General features: G+C 42.6%; 1 protein-coding gene across 3 annotated transcripts in view; it reads right to left on the bottom strand.

Annotated features, from left to right (window-relative positions):
• Positions 1-2,898: 2,898 nt before the first annotated feature.
• LOC141117297 (interferon-induced very large GTPase 1-like) overlaps positions 2,899-24,493 on the bottom strand; it is a 45,969-nt gene continuing 24,374 nt past the window's right edge. For all 3 annotated transcript variants that reach the window (XM_073610077.1, XM_073610075.1, XM_073610076.1), the window contains exons 2-3: positions 19,581-19,647; positions 2,899-12,547 (exon numbers count right to left, since the gene is read on the bottom strand). In XM_073610077.1, the coding sequence (XP_073466178.1) occupies positions 5,214-12,547; positions 19,581-19,614 (7,368 nt within the window). In that variant the 5' untranslated portion in view covers positions 19,615-19,647 and the 3' untranslated portion in view covers positions 2,899-5,213. The remainder of the gene's footprint in view (positions 12,548-19,580; positions 19,648-24,493) is intronic.

Here is a 24,493-nt window from a genome sequence, read left to right as displayed (position 1 = left end):
TCCGATAAGCCCCCCGCCCGCAGACCCCGACAACCAACGGCCAGGGTTGTCGGGAAGAGGCCCTTGTCCTCATCAACATGGGGACAAGGTGCTTTGGGGTGGGGGGGCCGCAGCGCGCCCCCCTCCCCCAAGGCACCAAACCCCCCATGTTGAGGGCATGCGGCCTGGTACGGTTCAGGAGGGGGGGGGGGCGCTCGCTCGTCCCCACCCCCATTCCTGTCCGGCCGGGCTGCGTGCTCGGATAAGGGTCTGGTATGGATTGGGGGGGACCCCCCATGCCGTTTTTTCGGCGTAGGGGGTTCTCCTCAAGGTCCATACCAGACCCAAGGGCAACCCATGCCGGATTTTTATTTAAAATTTGGCGCGGAGTTCCCCTCAAGATCATTTGAGCACAAGTCGCATGCCGAAGTCGGATCATGCGAGACGGCGATCCGACTTCAATGATAGTCAATAGGCTGAAGTCGGATCAAAGTCGGATCAAAGTAGTACAGGGAGTACGCTCTGAAGTCGGAGCGACTTCAGTAGTGTCTATTAAGACGCTAGCGTTAACTCCCATTGAAACTATTTCTGGAGCGACTTGGGGCGACTTGAGGATGTACAAGTCGGATCCCAAGTCGCCCCAGTGTGAACCGAGCCTAACTGTAGGGGGAGGGAACTGACTAGAGGAAGTGACAGATTGTGGTTCCTAGCTAATCCTCCTCACAGAACAGAACAGGGATTTGTGTGTTTACACACACACACACACACACACACACAACTTCCGTGTTCTGTCCCTCGTGCTCGCGATCGCTCATGGCTGACGGTCATCGCGACCGTCGGCCACGAACATCAGCACCCCCGCACCTCTGGCGGCGCGGGCCTGCTATCCCAATTCCGCAAGCCGACGTACAGCTACAACGGTTCGCGGGATCGTGCTGACCTGCCGCAGTAGGACGGCGGCTGGTCGGCAAGCTGTTAAGATATTAACATATAAGTGTTACTACAGTTGGCAAGTATGTACTGTTACAAATCTAGCTAAGGACTTGTTTGTGGACCAGTTCTTTGTTTACATTATTCAAGTTTTTTTTTCGATAATTCAATGTGTGTGTTTTTTGAGATGTTGGCGGGAAGAGCAAAATTGCATTGGGGGGGCCAAACAAAAATGTTTGCCCAGGGTCCAAACCATATTAAAGACGGCCCTGTCTGCCACCACCATGTTTCACGGTGGGGATGGTGTGTTCAGGGTGATGTGCTGTGTTATGCCCCGTACACACGGTCGGACTTTCTGACGGAAAATGTGTGATAGGACCTTGTTGTCGAAAATTCCGACCGTGTGTGGGCTCCATCACACATTTTCCATCGGAATTTCCGACACACAAAGTTTGAGAGTTTGCTATAAAATTTCCCAACAACAAAATCCGTTGTCAGAAATTCCGATCGTGTGTACACAAATCCGACGCACAAAGTGCCACGCATGCTCAGAATAAATTAAGAGATGAAAGCTATTGGCTACTGCCCCGTTTATAGTCCCGACGTACGTGTTTTACGTCACCGCGTTCAGAACGATCGGATTTTCCGACAACTTTGTGCGACCGTGTGTATGCAAAACAAAAAGTTTGAGCCAACATCCGTCGGAAAAAATCCTAGGATTTTGTTGTCGGAATGTCCGATCAATGTCCGACCGTGTGTACGGGGCATTAGTTTTCCACCACACACAGCGTTTTGCTTTTAGGCCAAAAAGTTAAATTGTGGTCTCATCTGACCAGAGCACATGTTTGCTGTGTTCCCCACATGGTTTCTCGCAAACTGCAAACGGGTCTTTTTACGGCTTTCTTTCAACAATGGCTTTCTTCTTGCCACTCTTCCATAAAAGGCCAGATTTGTGGAGAACACGACTAATAGTTCTCCTGTGGACAGATTCTCCCACCTGAGCTGTGGATCTCTGCAGCTCCTCCAGAGTTACCATGGGCCTCTTGGCTGCTTCTCTGATTAATGCCTGTCAATTTAGGTGGACGGCCATGTCTTGGTAGGTTTGCAGTTGTGCCATACTCTTTCCATTTTTGGATGATGGATTGAACAGTGCTCAGTGAGATGTTCAAAGCTTGGGATTTTTTTTTATACCCTAACCCTGCTTATAATTTCACCACAACTTAATCCCTGACCTGTCTGGTGTGTTCCTTGGCCTTCATGATGCTGTTTGCTCACTAAGGTTCTCTAACAAACCTCTGAGGGCTTCACAGAACAGCTGTATTTATACTGAGATTAAAATTACACACAGGTGGACTCTATTTATTAATTAGGTGACTTCTGAAGGCAATTGGTTCCACTAGATTTTAGTTAGGGGTATCAGAGTAAAGGGGGCTGAATACAAATGCACCCCACACTTTTCACATATTTATTTCTAAAAAGTGTTCAAAACTATTTATCGTTTTCCTTCCACTTCACAATTTTATGTGCCACTGTGTGTTGGTCTAACACATAAAATCCCAATAAAATACATTTACGTTTTTGGTTGTAACCTGACAAAATGTGGAAAATTTCAAGGGGTGTGAATACTTTTTCAAGGCACTGTATGTGCCATTTTTTATGGACCATTCTCTGAAAATTTTCATGGAGCAAGTTTCCATAATTCAGACACTTTCACAACTACCAACCAATGGGGTTGATTTACTAAAAATGAAGAATGCAAACTCTGTTGCAGCTCTGCATAGAAACCAATCAGCTTTCGGGTTTTTTTTCTCAAAGCTTAATTGAACAAGCTTAAGGTTTGAAGTGGATTGACTACTATGCATCGCTGCACTCGATTTTGCACTCTCCATTTTTAGTAATCAACCCTAATGTGACTATATACAGGTTTACTTAAGTCATAATAAATGTATACAACAAAACTTTAGGAAAAAATAAAGCATATTCATGATATAATGCTTAGCATAGTTTTATTAATATTCTTTGCATGCATGTATCTTCCAAGACAAATGGGTAAGAATATAATATTTTGTCTCATTTCTTTAAATTTCACAGCAAGATGAGGCTTCCATTAGGCATGTGCAATTCGTTTCGTTTTTTAACGAATTTCGACAAATTCGTTAATTCGGGAATGTCCGAATTAACGAAAACTTGTTTAATGATTTTTTTCCGAATATTCGTAAATTCGATAAAATTGGACATTCGTAAATTCGGGCATTCGTACATTAGTAAATTAGTGAATTCGTAAATTTGTAAATTTGTACATTCGAAAATTCGGAAATCTGAAATAATAGTTAACTAATAATAACTTAACTATTAGTAATTACTAGTAACTTTTAAATTATAGGTATTGTAATTTCCTTTAAAATTTGGCTGTTAGTGAACGTAACACATAGAAATTTATCCAAAGTTATGAATGATCCGAAAAAATGGAATGGAACGTAATGAATTAATAATAATAAATAACAATAATAATAATAACAACAACGTTTTATTATTATTATTTATTATTAATTTGTTCCGTTCCATTTGTTTAGATGCAGCATTCGTTTTGGATAATTCGTAACTTCGGATAAATTCGTATTTGTTACGTTCACTGACAGTCAAATTTGTAAGGAAATTACAATACCTATAATTTAATAGTTAGTTACTATTTCAGATTTTTGAATTTTCGGGTTTTTGGATTTTCAAACTTCGAATTTACAAATTTCCGAATTTTCTAATTTACAAATGTATGATTTTACGAATTTACGAATGTATGAATTTACAAATGAACAAATGTAAAAATGTACGAATGAACGAATGTTCGAATTTACGAACGAACGCATTTACGAATTTACGAATGAACGAATTTACGAATCGCGATCATAACGAATGACCTGAAAAACGAAAAACAAAATAAACGAATGAAACGAAAACGAAAATGAACAAATTTTTTGGCTGTGCACATGTCTAGCTTCCATGTGTTCTCCTTCCCCATGTAATCACTGAGAGCTATGAGAGCTTGGGGTGTGATCAAGAATCATATTATATATAGGCAGCATCCTTGGGGGTGGGGGGGGGGTACATGGCATTGTAGCAAGCATGGTTAAGGCAGTAAAGGATAGTCAACATAGAGGAAAGTGAGATGAGGTAGACACACAGCTGTTGAACTTGCTCGTTATCTCCAAAAATTATAATATTTGATTTTTTTTATGGTGAAGACGGTCCACTCTGGGATAGAAATGGTTGGAATGTTGGTGTCCCTTTAAAGCTTCTTCTACATCTGAGAGGAGTTCCTCCATGGATAATGATAGTGAGAATTTACCATTTTAGAACAGTTGCTTGAGATTGAATAAATCCACTCAGGTTTAGTTTGGCTTTTGGTAGATTCCGTGTAGTTCAACTGTACCTTTTAGTACAAGTTGCCTTTCAATAAATCTGTCCACTGCCCACAAGTGCAGCCCATTTGTTTGGCCCTGCCGAGCATGTGATCCTCAGAAAATGTATCCGTTGGTTATTCTTGTTAGTGGGCATGTGCACTGCAACCCAATTCAATCCTACGGGAGAGCCATGCTGGAGGCCACCATGAGTACGGCTCCCCCATAGGAATGAAAGGGGCCACAATGCTTATACACACAGGATAACTGGAATGAGGAGGAAGATTGAATGACAACCTGTATTATGGCTACAGTTGCCTTTTAGGCTGGAATTACACTATGAATTGGATGCAGGTTTCCCGCATCCAATTCGCAATAACAGGAGATTTTGACCGGCTTTCTATGGAGCCGGTTCACATATCCCTGCAATAAGTCCGGTGCATTTTGCACAAGAACGCCGTGCGTTTTTGGTCTGTTTCAGGTCCGAATTCAGCCCAAAATTCAGGATGAAATCGGACCTGAAACGGTGAACCAAGACGCACCGGACCCCTGCTGTGAGTGGGATGCAGCGATGGTGTGAACCCAGCCTTAAAGTCTATCTATAATTGTTTTTTGTTTTGGTAGAGGACAGTTAGAACCTCTGTCACCACAACAGGAAATTATAGGAGATCCAAAACATTACAGATGTCACCAGAACAGGAGAGGGAAAATCTTTAAATGAAGATGTATATCTTGGTGTCTAAAGGGGAGACACCCCGACACTTTGGATAGGTTTTCTCTTGCTTCCTGTTGTGTCTCCTGAACACCTGGATATCCCAAACAGGACACACTCATACCAAAAAGATAACATTGACGGGGGTTCCAATCATAACCTGCTCCATCCAAAACAATTTTGCCAATAGATACACTTTAAAGGTCCCTCAAGCTGGCAATTACATCTTCTTTTTTGATACTTTCCCACTGGCACGGAATTTCTCCTCTGTTTTCAAACTTCAAGCCATAGTCATCTTGCAAATTTGTACGGAATTTGCACACATACCACTTCCAGTACAGCTGAGAAGATGTGTCCGGGGTGATGCTCCAGTTGGCATAATTAGGGCCAATTTTTCTGTAATGTTTGTAAGGAATTTGAGTTAAGCTGTCTACGACCAGGCAGGAATCTGAGCTAACAAGGCTTGAACATATCTCTGTGACAAATTCATTTGAATTCACCCATGGCATGCCATTAATTGCCTGGGAACGGTGGAAAGCCACAGAGTGATCTCCATCATGGCCAGGGATTGTATTGGTGCATATTGCTCTGCAGAATGGGCACTGTTCCCAGCAGCCACAGAGCTGCTCAATAAGTATTTCATGAGGCTTCTTCTCAAAAGAGTCAAAATTAATTGTTGCTAATCCTTTTTGAAAATTCTCAATGGCAGTATCCCAAGCAGTACACATGACTTCCTGAAAGAACTGGATGTCCTGGATCTCCTGGTGCTCAATGCTCTTCAGATCTGCTCTCGAAAAACTTACAAGATCCTCAATTCGTTCGTAGAAGACATCAAGCCAGTTAGACATATCACTGCTTTTATTCTTAAATTTGGTGGATTCAATGATGCTCTCGAGAATTTTTTTGCGGAAATAATCAAGACTGATCTGCAAGAAATTCTTCATTCTTTGAGGATTCTTGCCCAGACAGTAATCATGAACGCATTTCTCAATAAAGCTTTTGAAATACCTCTTAGGGAAGTGGATATATTCCCTGTATTTTTCAAAGTCTTCCTGCTCAGCTAAGTCTATTAAGATGTCATTTTCCAGTTTGGAACGGTTACCACTAAAGGTTGGAAAGTTACAGGTCATCTCATCGACAATCGCCAGAGTTGTTCTATCATACAATGCTGAACGCATAGCTTCCACAATCTTCGCACACAGGAAGTCAGAAAAGGTTTTGATGGAGGCAGCACCTTGGCAAGAAATTTTGAAACAATTGAAAAACTCTTCACGGTTGTTCTCAAGAGTTACAACAGGATTGTTGGCTCTCTGAAATGCCTCATGCATGGATTCAAACTTTGGCACTGCCAACCCAAAGAGATGCAAGGACACATCAAACTTGAATAAGTTGGTCACTGTAAATTTCCTTGATGCATCAGAATTTATGCTGCTTACAGAGTCAGATACTTTATTAATTATCTCATGAAAGTATGCTTGATTATAATCTACCCGTTCTTTCCTTTTTTTCTCCAGGTAATCACAAATGTCTACAACAAGGTTATTGAACACTATCATGATTTGTTTCCTATCAGAATCATCTGGTTTATGGTGTAGTATCTTATATTGTTTTTTACCGACAGCATGGTTTGACAAGTCAATGGAGAATGATGTCCATCTACTGAAAGTGTTAAGTTTATCATTCATACTACGTTCATGCCTGAAATACCCCAACAGGACATCCTCTGCTTCAGCAATAATGTTAGGTTTTTCTGTATGTGGGGTAGTGGCATTTATTTCAGCAACCCATTCTTGCCACAGTATGTTGAAGTGGTCACTTAGTTGGGATTCATCTAGACCTTCATCTTTAATATCAAGTGCCAGCTGTTTACTTTTAGTAAATAATTCTTCCTCATATCCCGTCTGCCTCTGCTTCACTTTTCTCTGACCCTTTTTCAGATTGATGTGTTCCATTGCTTGTCTTGTGGTTTCTTCTACAAGCTCTGTATATAGACACTTTAACCTGTTTTCAGTGTTGGCTTTCCACTGGATTAGTATCTCTTTGTCCTTATCTTCACTGAAAAATATTTCAAATTCTTCTTTAATAGAGTCAAATGTTTTTGTCACCTCTTCCTCCACAGCATTTTGGCTGATATGTATCTCACCCTTCTTAATTTTGTTGTTCAGTCTTGTTTGGAGTTCAAGAAAACTCCGTCTCAGCTGCCATGTTAGATTTCTGTATCTGTGTTCCACCTTGCTGTAGGCAGAAATCTCCAAGGTATTTTTAAAACTAAACACAAAGTTCTCATTTCTCAGAGCTGACCAAAGGTCCTCTATACGGACAATGAGTTCTGAGATGTTCAGAATGCCGTGGGAATCTTTTTGCTTACTAAGTATAATATCTTTGACTTTTTCAGCATCCTCGCTATAGCACGGGTTGGGTGGGGCCATTGGAGGGTTTCCTTCCCACAAATGAGCAAAATAATAAATGTGTGTTTTTGCATCAAATCTGATGACCTCACTGAATCGCTGAATATTACACTGTTCTTGTTCAGCTGCGAGAGCCGTCATTTTGTCTAATTCCATCTGAAGGTTATGACGTCCTTCCATATTTTTATCCCTAGCAGTTAAGTCTCCAACATTTTGATGAACAAAGAGGCAACTTGAGGAGAGCTTTACCCGTTTCATTCTAAGAAATGCCTGGACAGCAATTTGGAGAATATCTTTGATTTCAGAAGGATTTTCACCAAAGACGTTGATTAATGTCATGTTGCCCACGCCTATAACAAACGTTGCTAGTTCATTGTCATGATTCAAGGTTACTTTGCTGGATAGTTCCATGGCTCTCAGGCCTTCAGTATCAATAACCAGGATGTAATCAATGCCCAAGTCTTTCCTGAGCTCATCTGCAATTTCAACAAGCTGCATAAAAGCTCCTCGGGTACATCTCCCAGCACTGACAGCAAACTGTAGACCAAACATGGTGTTGAGCAGAGTTGATTTTCCCGAACTTTGAACTCCAAGTACAGATAGTACAAATAATTTCTTAACTCCTATGATTTTGTTTAATTCTCCTAGAACAGCTTTTATCCATTTCAAGGGCACATAGCAAGCATCACCATCCATCAGCTCAATAGGGTATCCAGCAATCATCATTTCAGCAGCAATTTTAGGCAGCTCATAGAAGCAGTCATCTTTATATTGCAAGTCATAGAGAGCTTCATAAGTCTGTCCAACTTCTCTAAGGACATGCTCAAGACCAAACATACAGGCATTCATCTGATTTGAGAGAGACTCCAAGGTTTCCTGTACTGCATTCTTCAAATCTTTGGCCTCTATTTGTTCTGATTGAAGTTGACTCCATAGTTCGTTGTATTTATTCCGTAGATCCATCACACAGTCACAGGACAAGTCATCAATGTAGATTTTTAGCCACTGTAAGAAGAACACTTTGGTTGTTTTTGAAGGAGATCTCAACTGAGAGATGAAGGTTTTCATGAATTCATTTTGACTTGCGTTTTCTATCTGTTTCTTCCTGATTAACTGTTTTTCCATCTCAATTTTGCTGGAGTGTTGCTCAATGCTTTGATTCATCTTGTTCTGTAGTCGAGTCAGCTCTTTGTCTTTTTTGCACCAGGAATGCCAGAGCTGACCTGAAAGGGGTAAGAGTTCGTTCTTGGCCTTCAGAAGATCTTTTTGTTTTAAAAGAGACATAATCATCTTAGCCTGGGATTTGCCCTCTGTGCATTCCTTGCCGTCTTCATCCACTAGGAACCCATGCTGTCGACCTATTTCAGCACAACGTTCAAGGCTGCAAGGCTTAGAATACAAAGCCAACAAACGACAAAGAGAATCAGTTAGTTCCTTCAAGACTTTTGCTTCATTTTGGTTTTTTAGGCCAATTATCACCTGTTTGCTTTCTGTGTACACATTCATAGAAGACTCTTTGTCTGGGGAGAGAATGATCAGTGGTTTCTCTTTTAGTTTTTTTAACAATTCACTACCTTGTTCTTTTTTATCAGATCTTGAGAAAAGAATTACATTTACTGAAGAAATCTCTTGTAAAACTGAAGATTGTTTGGCATATGTAAAGGCATCGCCATGGAGGTTAACAAAGGCAGTGAATTTTTTAAACTGGTCTGTGTCCTTCCCACTTGGGCAAAACCAGAAGATCTCAGCAAGTCCATCAACCAAAATGCGATTTTTCACACTGCCTTCACAGTTCCTATGAAAGAATACATCATGTTTGTGCTTACTCAGCAGATTGTTCAGGATCTGGGATTTTGAAAATGGAGCTGTTCCAAACCGAGTGAAACAGACAACTGGAAAATCACTTTGACAGATCGTTTTTTCTTTATGCTTCACAACGTCTGATACATCAGTGTCCAAAATACTCTTATAGACCTGTCTGAAAGCCCACAGAGGTATTTCAATCATGGAATCATAAGGCCTTGGAACTATAAGTGGCAATGCAAACTGGCACATGGACATTTTGGTAAAAATATACTGCCTCGTCATGTCATCTGAACAGTGGAAGATGGCCAACAATAGGTCCATGGGATGTATATCCTTTGTCTCAGTTTGAACCACATGTGTCTCTTCTTTGGAACAGAAATCAAATAGGTCATCAACTGTGTCAAACGTGCTAATGTCATCTTCAGGGTTCTTTACATTTTTATCATTGCTAACATCAGTATTTTTGCATACAAGGTACCTAAAGCGATAATCTAAACCCATCAGCATCTGCATAAACTGCCGAGGGAGCTCATTCTCCTTTTCTGGATGAATCTGAAGAGATTTGTGAACTACATGAAAGTTTCTTCTATTTAATCCTTTAGGGTAATATTGCCCCAGGCCCAACATTTCCATGAAACTGTGAACATTTTGATTGTCAGTAGTAGTTTCTACAGTGGTAATGGTTGGTTGGTCTTCAGATTCAGTAGTTGATACAATTATTGTTTTTAATGTGTTTACAAGGCTTTCTGTAGTATCGTTGCGAATGGCTTCAGAAGTACCCAAGCGTAAATGGTTCAAGTCAGCAATTAAATACTGCAAATCAAAAGGTTCACTATGCTTTTGTAGAACAGTCATTATCTCTGGTTCCAGAGTACTTCCTATCTTCTCCAACATGAATTGGAGAAATTCCTTCTTTTCTGTAGTAGACCTGTGCCTACTGTCCTCGTCACCCAGTGTTAGTCCTTCTGCCAATATAAAGGCTTGCCCTCTATATGCTTTGATGTCCTTGAGATTCCTATATTCGTTGATTAAATACTGCATCTTTTCAACCAAGAAGGTGACCTCTTGCCACCCAAGACCCTGCTGGAAATAATGATTCTGCAATGAGTATCCCACACAGCTTGCAGCACAAACCACCAAAAGCTCCTCTTCTTTTTGTTCCATGCGTCTCAATGTTTTTAAGAAGGATTGAAGATAAGAATTGATAATAACTGAAAGTTTAGTTGTTGCTTCTTGAATTTCCTCATCACCATCATCAGTTGAATTAACTTGTAGGTCTTCTTTAGCCTGGGACATCAATTCAATTAGAGCTGAAAAATCAGAGACATCAAGAAGGCGTTGCTCTTTCTTAGACTGGTAAATCCAATTTATAAGAGGTGCATATGAATCTTCATTGACACTTGAACATGCAATGTTTTGAAGAAGACATTTCAGCATGCAACGAATAACAGATTCATCTTCTCTGGAGCTTTGACTGTAAAATTCTTGAACTCTTCCTAAGAAACCTCTTAATTCTTCATGAGGGAGGCAAACATTTAACCAGACATTGTAGTTCCCAGTCTTTTCATTGAGATACTGTCTAAAATCAATCAACCTCTTTAATTGTTGCTGTGTTGGATGAACCTCCCAAGATAGCAGTTGTGAAAAAAAGGAATTGGCTTCATTAACAGCGGTGGAAACATTTTCACCAATTGGCAAATTGTGGTGTAGACCAGTAGCAGATGCATATATGTTTTTTAGATCTTTTGCTACTTGATACACGTTTTTAAAATCCTCTTTGTGGCTAGACAGTATTATATCCCAGACTGGAATGAGATGGGTACCTCGATCGATCACACTCCAGGTCCTATTGTTGGCTTGAAGACCTGATTTCCAGTCATTTGGAGAGTCCACTGTTGGGGGTCCTCCAGTTTTTGTTACAGAAAGTTCAATGTTTTTCTCAAACTTTTTAGTCTCATGTTTGGAAGAGGATTGTTTTGTGTCAGTTTTTGCGACATCAATACCAGCTGATGCTGACCATAGACCAGAATAACTTACATGCACTGAAGCATTTACAGCCCTTGTAGTTTCCTCTTTAACTTTTTCCAGCATCTCCTGTTTAAACCCCCGGGATGAAGCCGTCCACCAATATATTCCTCCAAAATGAAGTGGCCCTTGATTAGCATGAGAGCCAAAACAGCTGAAGAACTTTTTATATCGTTCCTTCACGGAAGCTTTTTCTACCTTATCACAATAATCCAAAAGTTGCTCAATTGATTTTAGTTCTTCCAGGGCTGCTGTAGAGAGGTGGAGCTTCTCTTTCGGAATATAGCAGGAGGCCAGTGGAATGTAGCTGTATTTTGTTGTAGAGATATAGGCATGTTCTGTGTGAAACTCTCTCTTTTTCTCTGACATATTGGTTGAGCTGTAGCCAAAACTGGCCTCAGCTTGGAACCCCCAGAAGCCACCTTTAGCTGCAGTAGTAATACTGAAACCCAACTTCTCCATTGAGTGTTGGAACATTGATTCTTCATCAGAGGATGAGAACTCTTTCTGCTTAAGCACAGGTTGCTGCAGAGGACCAGCGAGAGCAATGCCACTTGGAACATCGAGAAGTCTTTCCCGTTTCATTAGAACATCCTCCTGCCTCTTGGTCATGTAAATTCCTTCCAAAGCAAGGCCACCTGATGCCTGGTATAAAACATCTGCATCTGATAGGTTAGTAGCATTGGAAGGTGATCCCCCTGTCACAGTCAGCTCTTTGTGCGATTTTTCAATCATTTCTTCTAACGGTTTGGAGGATTTTACAGATTTATCTTTGTGCATCTGGAAGCTCTCAGTTGTTGACTTAGCAGTGTTAGCAGTCAAAGTTTTGGCTTCTTTATTCGATTTTTTTATATCCTCTAGTGCTTTCTTGGCTTTGTCTTGGTTTTCTGAAAGTTCTTGCTTAGCTTTGTCTTGTTTTTCTTTTAGCTCTCTCTTGGCTTTGTCTTGGATTTCTTTCTTCTGTTCAACCTGTTCATCCAGTAATTTCTTCTGGGTGATCTGAGGATCTTCTATATTCAAAAGCTTCTGTAGTGCTTGTTTTTCCCAAGAATGTTCTATGTTCTTTTCAAGCTTAAGGTAGTCCTCGGTACCCAGATACTGCAAGGCCTCTGTGTTTTCCACTCCTAGGAGTTGCTGGAAATGCGGCACCCATTTTTCTGGTTTGAGTGCAAATGTTTTAAGCTTCTTGCCAAGCTCTGTTTCTGCTGGTTTGGGTCCAACGTCTTTTTTGCCAAGCTCCATTTTTGCAGGAGTCTCATCTCTTGCTGCCTCTTGAGGCTCTTCAGACAGGGCTACAAAACAAAGACAATATGCTTTAACACTCTGTGAGACTTAAGCCGGCCATAGACAGATCGAAATTAGATCTACCCATGACAGGCTGGTTGTACTGAAGTCGATTGATAAACTTCAGTACAACCAGCCTGTCTGTTTTTTTCTTGCGATCACTGCTGGTGGATATGCTGTAGCTGTCTTCAGTGATGATTGTATGCTGTTGGTGGTGAAGACTCACTGCACTCCCTGCCAGCAGAACACAATAGCACTGCAGGAGGGATTCCTCCATCAACACTGACTGCTTTAAAAGAGGAAGCAAGCAATTTTCCAAGGGTTGAAGGAAAAAAAATTGCAAAATATATGGCCTGCCTTAAAGTCAAGTGATAAATGTTGTTTCTTTGAAAATGCATAATGTACGCAACCCAATAATAAATACAGTGAAAAACATTTCAATTAACACCCTAATGCCCCGTACACACGGTCGGATTTTCCGACGGAAAATGTGTGATAGGACCTTGTTGTCAGAAATTCCGACCGTGTGTGGGCTCCATCACACATTTTCCATCGGATTTTCCGACACACAAAGTTTGAGAGCAGGATATAAAATTTTCCGACAACAAAATCCGTTGTCAGAAATTCCGATCGTGTGTACACAAATCCGATGGACAAAGTGCCACGCATGCTCAGAATAAATAAAGATATGAAAGCTATTGGCCACTGCCCCATTTATAGTCCTGACGTACGGGTTTTACGTCACCGCGTTCAGAATGATCGGATTTTCCGACAACTTTGTGTGACCGTGTGTATGCAAGACAAGTTTGAGCCAACATCCGTCAGAAAAAATCCTAGGATTTTGTTGTCAGAATGTCCGAACAAAGTCCGACCGTGTGTACGGGGCATTAGAAGCGGAATTTTGGGGTTGCACTGACTACCACATTTGATAGTAAAAATCTACAGAAAGTACAACAGTTTGGGATCTGCAGTCTGATCTGGATGTTTAAGTTCAATAGACAAGAAATCCTCCTATAACATCGAACATTCATTCAACATTAGTCATGTATGAGAGTGGAGTGCCTTGAAATCCAAACTTCAGTTCCTCGGTACCTAGTTAAATGTGCCAGTGCTAGTATAAAGTGCTTTTCACCATGCCACCAATTTCTGAGTGTCTCTACAACAGCCAAGGACTTCCGTTACACAGCTTCACTATTTAGGGGTCTATGTATAAATAATTTGCTTTATGAATGTCTCAGCACAAAAGTCACAAATAATACCCGTATAGTTTGTAATACAGTATGTGTGTAACGTCACTTTCTATTTGTTGCCCTTTGGCAAATGTAACATTCCCAGATAATTAATCCTAAGAGAAAATAGCCTTGAGAACATACTTTATAACCAAAGGCATTAAAGAAATTTGATCAATGGAGAAAAAAGCCTGAAGGTGGGGTGCAGCGTGGTGTGACGGCAATAATCCACACAGTCAGGTGCAATTGAAGACTTATATTAAAGTAATGCAGCAACAGTTCAAAACAAACCCAGTGGAAAGGCTGCCCAACCTGGTACACTCACGCTTGTCAGCAACATGAAGAGAGCAGGTTTCAGCAGGACAGACAAGTCTTTAAGAGGGCAGAATGCAGCCTGACCGTCTCATGCCCAAGCGAGAAGGTGTCCAGAGTAATTGTGACCCTATGCTTTCCCTCCTAATCAGGCACCCTTTCTTTCTGCTAGTACTGTCCCTTTTAGATGGGATACCTTTCCTTTCACTACCCACTCCCACAAAGTGCACCAAACACGGGAGCCAGGGCCCTAAATAGGCTCTGCCTGACCCAAGATGGCTGGCAAAGTCACATGGGGCAGCAGCATCCAACCGGATTGCTTCCCCAGTGACCCAGGAAACCATAGTGGAACTACGTTCCTCTTGACTTCCTCTCCAGCTACAAGGCCACTGCGGATGAGTGCCACCTGCAGTGGAGAAAGTAGACTGCACCTGCCTACAAGCCTAACACTATAGGCCAAAAACATTCGACCAGAAGAGGAAATAATATAATATGAGGGAGGCCTTGGCAAGGTATACAAAGTATAGGTGCCAATGAAGTAAATCCTGTGCAAGCAGCTAGACGAATTGGTATTTGGCCAAGTGAACTTCAAGCTGCAGTGGGAAGTGAGACATTTAGTCGCAGTATTCCTACCAGTGCTAAATGTGACAGCTTCCTGCTCAGGGCTCCTATTTGTTAAAAGGGATCATTATGACATTGCTGACTAAATATGATCGGACGTGCGGGTGGGTTTTTTTCTTCTGGCAGGTGTTCATTATGAATGACATGCATCTGCATTGCTGGATAATGTATTAACGGTTTATTTACATTGTGGGGAATAATTTTTTAATGAAAGGACTTGATAAAAACTGTGTGTTTATTTACATTTTTTTGTGAATGAATAGGAGTACTATGTACCCCTTACCCATTTGCGTGTGGGGCAATATCTGGGGTCCCCCCTATAGTTTAAGGGTGCCTCTGGATTGCAATAAGCCTCCGATCTGCAGACCCCCACAACCACCAGGCCAGGGTTGTGGGAAAATACCCTTGCCCTCATTAACAAGGTAACCCCCCCCCCCATAGTGAGAGCATGTGGCCTAGAATGGTTAAGGAGGGATCAGACATGCAATCGTCCTAAAACTATTCTGTTTGCATGCTTGGGAAAGTGTTTTGTATAGATATTGGTGGGGACCCCACGCTTTTTCTCTATTGTTTTTGTGTGGGGTTCCCCCGTAAAGTCCATATCAGACTTTAAGGTTCTGGTATGAAATTTGGGGGGGAGGGGCCCATGCCTTTTTTCTGGGTTCCCCCATAAAATCCAGACCTGGAGGGCCTGGTATGAATTTTGAGGGGTAACCCACGTATTTTTTTTTTACACTATCCCCACCCCTTTGTCTACATTCACTTGTCAAGCCGTAATCCCCAGCTGACAGCTGAACATGCCAGGCGGGCATGAGTCACTGGTTGCTAGAATGCCAGCCAGTGCTGGCTCCTGAGCCCTAAGCAGGAAGCTTTCACATTTAGGATTAGCAATGATACCACTGCTAAATCTTTCACTTCCCACTGCAGTTGGAGGTTTGCTTGTTCAAACACCCATTAATTTGATCATTTGTAGAGGAATCTTTATAGACTGTACACAGTGCTGAGGTTTCCCCCATATTGTTTCCTCTTCTGCAAAGTAAAAGAAAATCCCAAATTTTGGGTTGTCCCCAGAAATGTAATAGAGGGGAAATCTTCCAATGGGCACACTAGTTCAGGTGACCTGGGGGTCCCCAAGGAATTCCCTTCACCAGTTCCCGACCGGCTTACGCAGATATACTGCAACAGAATGGCTCTCCTGGACGAAATCCCGTACATATACGGCTTTGCCCAGGAGAGCCACCAGAGGTGCCGGCGGAGGCACCCGCTGCACAGCAGGGGAACCGATGCGCATGGCCGGCGGGCGCAATCGCCGCCGCCCATGTACGATCGCATGCACGAGCGCCAATCCCTGTGCTGTCAGAGGAGAGGAGCCAGGTCGTGAGTTCCTACAAAGTAGGAACAGGGATCTGCCATCTCTCCTAGTTAGTCCCATCCCCACACAGTTAGAACACAGTGAGGGAACACACAGTTAACCCCTTGATTGCCCCCTAGTGTTAACCCCTTCCCTGCCAGTGACCATTTCGCTCTATAAATGTCAATGGTCCCAAAAATGTGTCAAAAGTGTCCGATCTGTCCACCGCAATACTGCTAAAAATCGTAGATCACCGCCATAACTAGTAAAAAAAATTAAAAAATAAAAACGCCATAAAAATTCCATAAATCTTTCCTATAGTTTGTAGATGCTATAACTTTTGCGCAAACGAATCAATATACCCCTTTTTGTTTTGTTTTTTTTTGTTTTTTTTTAACGAAAAATATATAATATATATTGGCATAAACTGAGGAAGACTTTTTTTTTAATTTTTTTAATTTGGGGGATATTTATTATAGCAAAAAGTTAAAAATATTGTTTTTTTGTTTTTTTTTCAAAATTGGCGCTTTTTTTTTTGTTTATAGCGCAAAAAATAAAAAACGCAGAGGTGATCAAATACCACCAAAAGAAATCTCTATTTGTGGGAAAAAAAGGATGCAAATTTTGTTTGGGTACAGAATTGCATGACCGCGCAATTGTCCATTAAAGTGACGCAGTGCCAAATTGTAAAAAGTGCTCTGGTCAGGAAGGGGGTAAAATCTTCCGGGGCTAAAGTGGTTAATTTGCAGGAATTTCCTCTCACTTCCTGTTTGGCTATGGGACAGGAATTAAAGGGAAATCTCTCCAATTGGATACAAATGGCAACTGGAATTATTATAACCCTCCTTTGCTCTATACAAAATGAAAAAAAAAAGTTTTGCCTATAGTTTTACTTTAAGGCTATTTTCTCCTAGGTTCAGGTGTTAGGAATGTTACATTCACTATTGCCCCGTACACACGGTCGGATTTTCCGACGGAAAATGTGTGATAGGACCTTGTTGTCGGAAATTCCGACCGTGTGTAGGCTCCATCACACATTTTCCATCGGATTTTCCGACCCACAAAGTTTGAGAGCAGGCTATAAAATTTTCCAACAACAAAATCCATTGTCGGAAATTCCGATCGTGTGTACACAAATCCGACGGACAAAGTGCCACGCATGCTCAGAATAAATAAAGGGATGAAAGCTATTGGCCACTGCCCCGTTTATAGTCCTGACGTACGTGTTTTACGTCACCGCGTTTAGAACGATTGGATTTTCCGACAACTTTGTGTGACCGTGTGTATGCAAGACAAGTTTGAGCCAACATCCGTATGAAAAAATCCTAGGATTTTGTTGTCGGAATGTCCGAACAAAGTCCGACCGTGTGTACGGGGCATAAGGCTGCAAAAACAGGTCCTTCTACAACATACAGAAGGAACAGTTCGCATTTCCAGGAGGTAGGAGAGCCACTTCATACACAGATCTGTTATGTGCTGAAGATTTGAAGAAAAGGTCTAACTGTTTGTACAAAATCAGATTAAAGGAAAAATAACCCAGTTGAAGCCTATAAGATTATTTAATCAGCTGTAAAGGTACAAATAGTATATAGTAGGATGGGCAGGGTCATATAATTGACCTATATATATATATATATATATATATATATATATATATATATATATATATATATATATATATATATATATATATATATATCTAGATATAGATATAGATATAGATATAGATCTATATATATATATATATATATATATATACCGCGTCTCATTAATATCCCATTGCCCATCTCATTAATGTCCCATTCCCCATCCAATTGTTATCCCAATCCCTGTCCTATTACCTTCCCAGTCTCTGCCCCATTACCATCCCAATACACGTCCCATTACGATCTCAGTCCCCATTCCATTACCTTCCCATTCCCCGTCCCATGACAGTCCCACTACCATCCCATTCCCTGTCCCATTATTGTCCCACTACCATCTCAATCATTGTCCAATTACTATCCCAATCCTTGTTCCATTAGCATTCTAATCCTCATCCCATTACAATCCCATTTTCTTTTCCATTATTATACCAATCCTTGTCCTATTGCCATCCCAAACCATGCCCCATTACATTCCAATTTCCACCCCATTACTGTCCAATTCCCTGTCCTATTATCAACCCAGTCCATTCCCTAGTACCATTCCAATCTGCGTACTATTATGATCTTAATCCCCATTCCATTACCTTCCCATTCCCTGTCCCATTGCGATCCCATTGCTTGTTCATTTTGTGTGACAGACCCAACCAGGACAGGGGCTTTTGGAGAGGACTAGGAGCCAGCTTCCTACCCACTGATTATGGCCCATGGAGAGAGCAGATGATTCTCGATTGATGGACAGCCACATAATGGACACTTGGAGCAAGGCTTAGATTACTTCTCTGAATAAGGACAACAAAGCTTCCCTTCTGGAGTGGAAGGAAAGGTGTAATATTAATCCTGTACAGGTAATGGTCAGAGGGAATGTGGTGGCCCTTCTGCAGACTGGTTTGGAGTGGCTTCTTCACTTGGGACAGAAATATTTATCAACAATATCCCTTAAGAAATCTATGAATATAAATTAATTCCACCTTTTCAGACTGCTGGAATATTGTAGGAGTTTGTCTCCTAGATTGTTGTATACTTTTTTTTGGATAGTCTGAGGTGAGGTTTGTTATGTTTTTATTGTTAAGTCGGTCATTCCCATTGTTCTATTGTTTCTGTCTGGCTGAGCATCTCTTGTAGATGAGATTCATCTTGTAAACATTTTACTTTTTATGGAACTATTGTGGCATGTTCTGTTTTATGCTTATAATGTGTATTGTACAGTACATTGTGTTCAGGGTTGTAGGTGCCAAATTATCTGGTCACCTAGGCTGCTTTAAGTGCCTAGTTAATAAGCTCATGTTAATGATGTCACTGTCAGCTATTACTTCCTAATGGGGGAATTTCTCCAACAGACCTTCCTGCTGATAAGGCTGTCTACATGTCCAGTTACTGATTGAATTGTTTGTTGAAAAGGTCGAATGTACTTGTGTCTCATGTTACTGGATGTACAGTTTACCCCGCCCTTTGTCATTATGGGAAGAAGAAGGGATTGTCCGAGAGTGTATATCTCTTTGTGCCTGTGTTTCAATAGACAGTTTGATGTTTTGCACCACTCTACGCTGTGTCCCGACAAGTGACTGGGTGAGCTACGGGATCTTGGATCATTCTGTTACCAAGCAAGGGAAGCTTATACAGCGGACATACACCTTTTGAGTACCGGGGTCCGTCACAATTTTCAACTACAATCTCTGTCCCATTAACATCCCCATTTTCCATCCCATTACCATCCCAATCCCTGTCCTATTCCCCATGCCATTACTGTCCCATTTCCCTTCCTATTACCATCCTATTCCCATCCCATTCTCCATCATATTACCATCCCAATCCCTATCCCGTTACCGGCCTATTCCCCATTCTATTACCCGTCCCAATCTCTATCTCATTACTGTCCCATTACCTGGAGCTTCCACGTCCATCCCTTTGTCCGCCATTCCAATGTCCTCACCCGAGGCGGTTCTCCTAATCTGCAGACGAAAAGTTAGTATGAATATTTGTTATCAGCAAGTCCAATCTGCTAGATTTGTATTACAAAAAATCTCAGTAACCCATATTTGTACATAAATCACTAAAATCCCAAATCATCATTCTATAGACAGCTTGTTTTCTGTCAGAGAAACCTATTTTTAAAGAGTCTCCATTATGTCAGGAATTGCAGAGAAATTTGCATTTTTGTACCTGTGTGTGGGCCGCTCCCTCCCACATCCTGGTCTGAACCAGGAAAAGAAAGGTTGTGTTCCCATCACATATTCCTACATGAAGTTGACTGCCAATCATCCCAATGCAGTGGATGGGGAGGGCACTAACACCATACTTTGCATGGAGTCAGGCACTGGTGTGCGGAGCAGGTGTTCTCCTACTGCAAATCGGGGAGATAATTGTGGTCGTTGGTTAGGTTGGGTTGAATTTGGTTTAAATCACGGTGGAGTTCTTGTTGTGTTGTCTAGGAGCAATATGAAAGGTCTCAGGGTTGGGTGGATTCTTGGCTGGAGACATCTTTCCAACAATGACAGGTGAGGGGACGTCTGCCATCCACCACAATGACGCCGGCTGTGGGGTACCTCACCTGGGGGCATTGGCTAGTTAGAGCTCTTCTGTCCCTCTCATCCATCAGCCTATCACACATACATTATCCAATAGACCTGAACATCTTTGTGAAGGAACCAGAGTTTTCAGTGGTTGGAAGTGTCCCCCCATACCCCCTGGTGGAGGCATATCATATGAGGGGATTTACCGCTCCTTTTTTATGGCCTTAGTTCATTTTAAGCTGATCTCCAGCCTTCCCTCCAGTCTAGCACAGTTGTACAGGCTCCTCTCCAGTACTGAAATGTATTACTTTGATTTCACTGCACACTGTGAGCGTTTCACAATGCACATTAGAAGCTGCAAGGATTCATTTCCAGGCTGGAGGATGTCCAGCATTATCTAGCACTTTGTTCCCCAGCCTTACTCTCCCTGGCCCTCCCCTTTCATTCTGTGGACTTCAGATCTTTTGAACATGGAGGCTTAGCATCACATGTGGGTGTTACCCAGGGTGGTCTGCATGTAAATATAGCCTGCCTAGAAATGCCCTCTCCTCCAGGCTGACATAGGGTGGCCACATTTCCAAGCTGCCATTTAGGGACCACCGAACCCCACCCCCCTTCACAAAAAGGATGTACATCACGGGGTCCCCTTAGTCTGCCTGTAGAGTGGAGAATCTGTAGCATGCATAGAACATGCTGCAGCAAAAATTTAATTTCTAAAGAAAAAAAAGCGAGTCAAATCACATTTAAAGTGGTTGTAAACCCGTTACAACCACTTCAACCTACAGGTAAGCCCAGACCTGCACGGAGAGATATTTCTTCTGCGCATGCGCCTGAGTTAGAAAGGGCACGCTGCGCCGTTTCTAGCTCGGGTCATGCCGTAAAATGGCGGCTCCTGCACGCATGCGCGGGAGTGACGTCACGCGCCATCACGCGACTCCGGCCAGTCACAGAGCCAGAGTTCGCAGCCCTGGAAGAAAGAGGGGTGAAGAATGGACGCTCGTTACTAGCAAGGAAGATGGGGACATCACGGGCTTCTCCTGCAGGTGTCACATAATGGGCTACTATGCAATGCATAGTAGCCCATTATGCTTTACCTTTGCAGGGAAACAAAGAGGAAGTAACACCCATCAGGGTTTACTTCCTCTTTAAATTGTCTCGCATTTGCAATAGCTGACACCCGGCTATTGAAAAAAAACAAAAAAACGATGTGGGGTCCCCCCCAAGATCCATACCAGACCCTTATCTGAGCAAGAATGCAAAGGGTCTGGTATAGACTGGGGGGGAGGCCCACGCCGTTTAAAAAAAAAAAAATCCTTTTACAAGATTTTTTTTTTTTTTAATATTCAGCTGTCAGTAGGGAAGCCCATTGACAGTTTCCCGGCCCCGCTCCTTAACAACTGGATATTACTGAGCCCTGATTGGGCAAAGCTTTGCCCAATCAAGGTGCAGAATGCACTGTGCAGGGTGGCTGTGTCAGTTTCATTCTGGGACACTGTATTGTCCCGGAATGAAGGTGACTGGGACTCGGGACAGATCTGCAAAATGTGGGACTGTCCCGGGCAATCCGGGACATGTGGTCACCCCAGGCTGACACCTACCCATCAAGGCATTTTGATATTTGCATAACTTCTCCCAAGAGCCTACCCACTGCTTGGGCTGAGGGCTCTTGAGAGGCGGGGTGCTTTGATGTTTTCAGGAAGCAATATACAGCACCCTGCTGGCTCCTCCCACAAACTATAATGTGCCTACATTGCACAGAGAAGCACAGAGACCCAGTCATGATGGTGGGACTAAAATAAGGTTATCAGCAAAATGTCATGTTGATGATGGAGAAGGGGGAACCATGGAAGGCAAATAATAAGTAAATTTGCTTTAAAGTATAGGCAAAACTTTAATTTTGGATAGAGTAAGAGACGGCTATCACCCCTGACAGATTTTTTTATCATCTGTGTCCCATTGTGGAGCACTTCCTGTATCATAGCCAAACAGGAAGTGAGAGGAAATCTCTGCAAATTAAGCGAATTTCTTCGTGCCTCCCAGGTCACCAGAACTAGTGTTCCCATACGAAGATTTTTCCTCTATTACTTTTCTGGGGAAAACCCAGAATTTGGGACTTCCTTTTACTTTCACTTTCAATGATAATGGTAAACAGGACAAATAGAGAGAGTGAATCTCCCTAACGGGGGCACAGACAGCAATAAACAGTGCCAAGCATTCTATTCCTTCTCCACTCTATCCAAAACTTAAAAAAAAGTTTTGTCTTTAGTTACACTTTAAGGGTTCTTTCACACTGGCAGCAGACCTTGCCAACCCTCTGAGAAGCTGCTTATGGTGAATCGCCTTTCAGAGTGCAGTTGACAGGTAGCTGGGAGTCAATATGTCGCCTCCTCACCACCTGTTTTAACCCTGAAAAGCCCATACCACCGTGTCGCAATAGATTGTATTCACTGTTAGTGCTGCCCGTCAAATCCGACATGGAGTATAATTTTTGCCCTGGTATGTGTACAACTCTATCCTGCTGCTGTTGAGGCTTAAGAGGGGCAGTTAAAACGCAGCTGTTTTCTGCCCCCACCCTTCTATTACTTATTAAGGGGCGTTGCTAGGTGTACAAAAGATCTGGGGCTAGAGCCCATAGCAGCATAGTAAAGAAAGTCATACACTTGGGCGGGCATACACATGTATATACAATAATATCCGTGTGTGTATATATATCCCCAGAGAGCCCCCCCCAAATCAGAGTCCCCAGAGAGCCTCCCACTTACATCAGGGTTCCCAGAGAGCCCCCTTACGTAAGTCTTCCCAGAGAGCCTCCCCCTTAAATCAGGGTCCCCAGAGAGCCTCCCCTTAAATCAGGGTCCCCTGTGAACATCCCCCTTAAATCAGGGTCCCCTGTGAGCCTCCCCCTTAAATCAGGGTCCCCACAGAGCCTCCCCCTTAAATCAGGGTCCCCGGAGAGCCTCCCACTTAAAATCAGGGTCCCCAGAGAGCCTCCCACTTAAAATCAGGGTCCCCAGAGAGCCCCCCCTTGCATTAGGGTCCCCAGAGAGCCTCCCCTCCCCTTGGGGACCCCTAAAGAGACTCGTGGCTATCAGCCCCAGATTCTGGGCTATAGCCCCAAAAGCCACCCACTAGCAATGCCACTGCTCACCACCCTCACTATTGTGCCCCCCACCTTCCTATTACTCACCACCCTCACTATTGCCCCCCCCAACCTTCCTATTACTCACCACCCTCTCTATTGCGCCCCCCACCTTCCTATTACTCACCACTCTCACTATTGCTCCCCCCCACCTTCCTATTACTCACCACCCTCTCTATTGCGCCCCCCCACCTTCCTATTACTCACCACCCTCACTATTGCACCTCCACCTTCCTATTACTCACCACCCTCACTATTTTGCCCCCCTCTTCTCGCCATCTTCCTCTCTCTTTCTATCACATATTCCAAAACACACAAAAAACATGCGCTGTGCTTATTGTGGGTGGATAGCGTTTAGGAAACCACAACACATACAAAACCCTTCATCAGGAGAGAAGAAAAATACTTCTCATGTGTAACAAAGAATTAAAATCAAAATACTAACAGCTACCTACAAAGCGATCCACAATTTCGCCCCCAGCTACATCACTAGCCTAGTCTCTAAATACCAACCTACTCGTTCTCTTCGTTCCTCTCAAGACCTCCTGCTCTCTAGCTCCCTCGTCACCTCCTCCCATGCTCGCCTCCAGGACTTTTCCAAAGCCTCTCCAATCCTATGGAATGCCCTACCCCAATCTGTCTGCTTATCTCCTACTCTATTAGCTTTTAGACGATCCCTGAAAACCCTTCTCTTCAGAGAAGCCTACCCTACCCACATCTAACAACTGTATTTCCATTTTCTCCATCAGCTCATCCCCCACAGTTATTACCTTTTGTTTCCACTTCACCCTCCCTTCTAGATTGTAAGCTCTAATGAGCAGGGCCCTCTGATCCCTCCTGTATTGATTTGTAAGTGTACTGTCTGCCCTCATGTTGTAAAGCGCTGCGTAAACTGTTGGCGCTATATAAATCCTATATAATAATATTAATAATAACAGAGCAAGAAAGGGAGAGAGATTCTGCAGAGGGAAATCAAAAGTCTTCAGACAGAGAGAGAAATGCCTTAGGTGAGAGCAGAAGATACATGAGAGATACTCTGCAGAGAGAGGAGAGATACTTTGTACTGAGAGGAGAGATACTTTGTACTGAGAGGAGAGATACTTTGCAGGGAAAGGAGAGATGCTTTAGATAAAGAAGAGAGATACT

Source organism: Aquarana catesbeiana, linkage group LG13 (assembly GCF_042186555.1).
Source record: "Aquarana catesbeiana isolate 2022-GZ linkage group LG13, ASM4218655v1, whole genome shotgun sequence".
NCBI lineage: Eukaryota > Metazoa > Chordata > Amphibia > Anura > Ranidae > Aquarana > Aquarana catesbeiana.
This window is presented reverse-complemented; position numbering and strand designations above follow the sequence as displayed.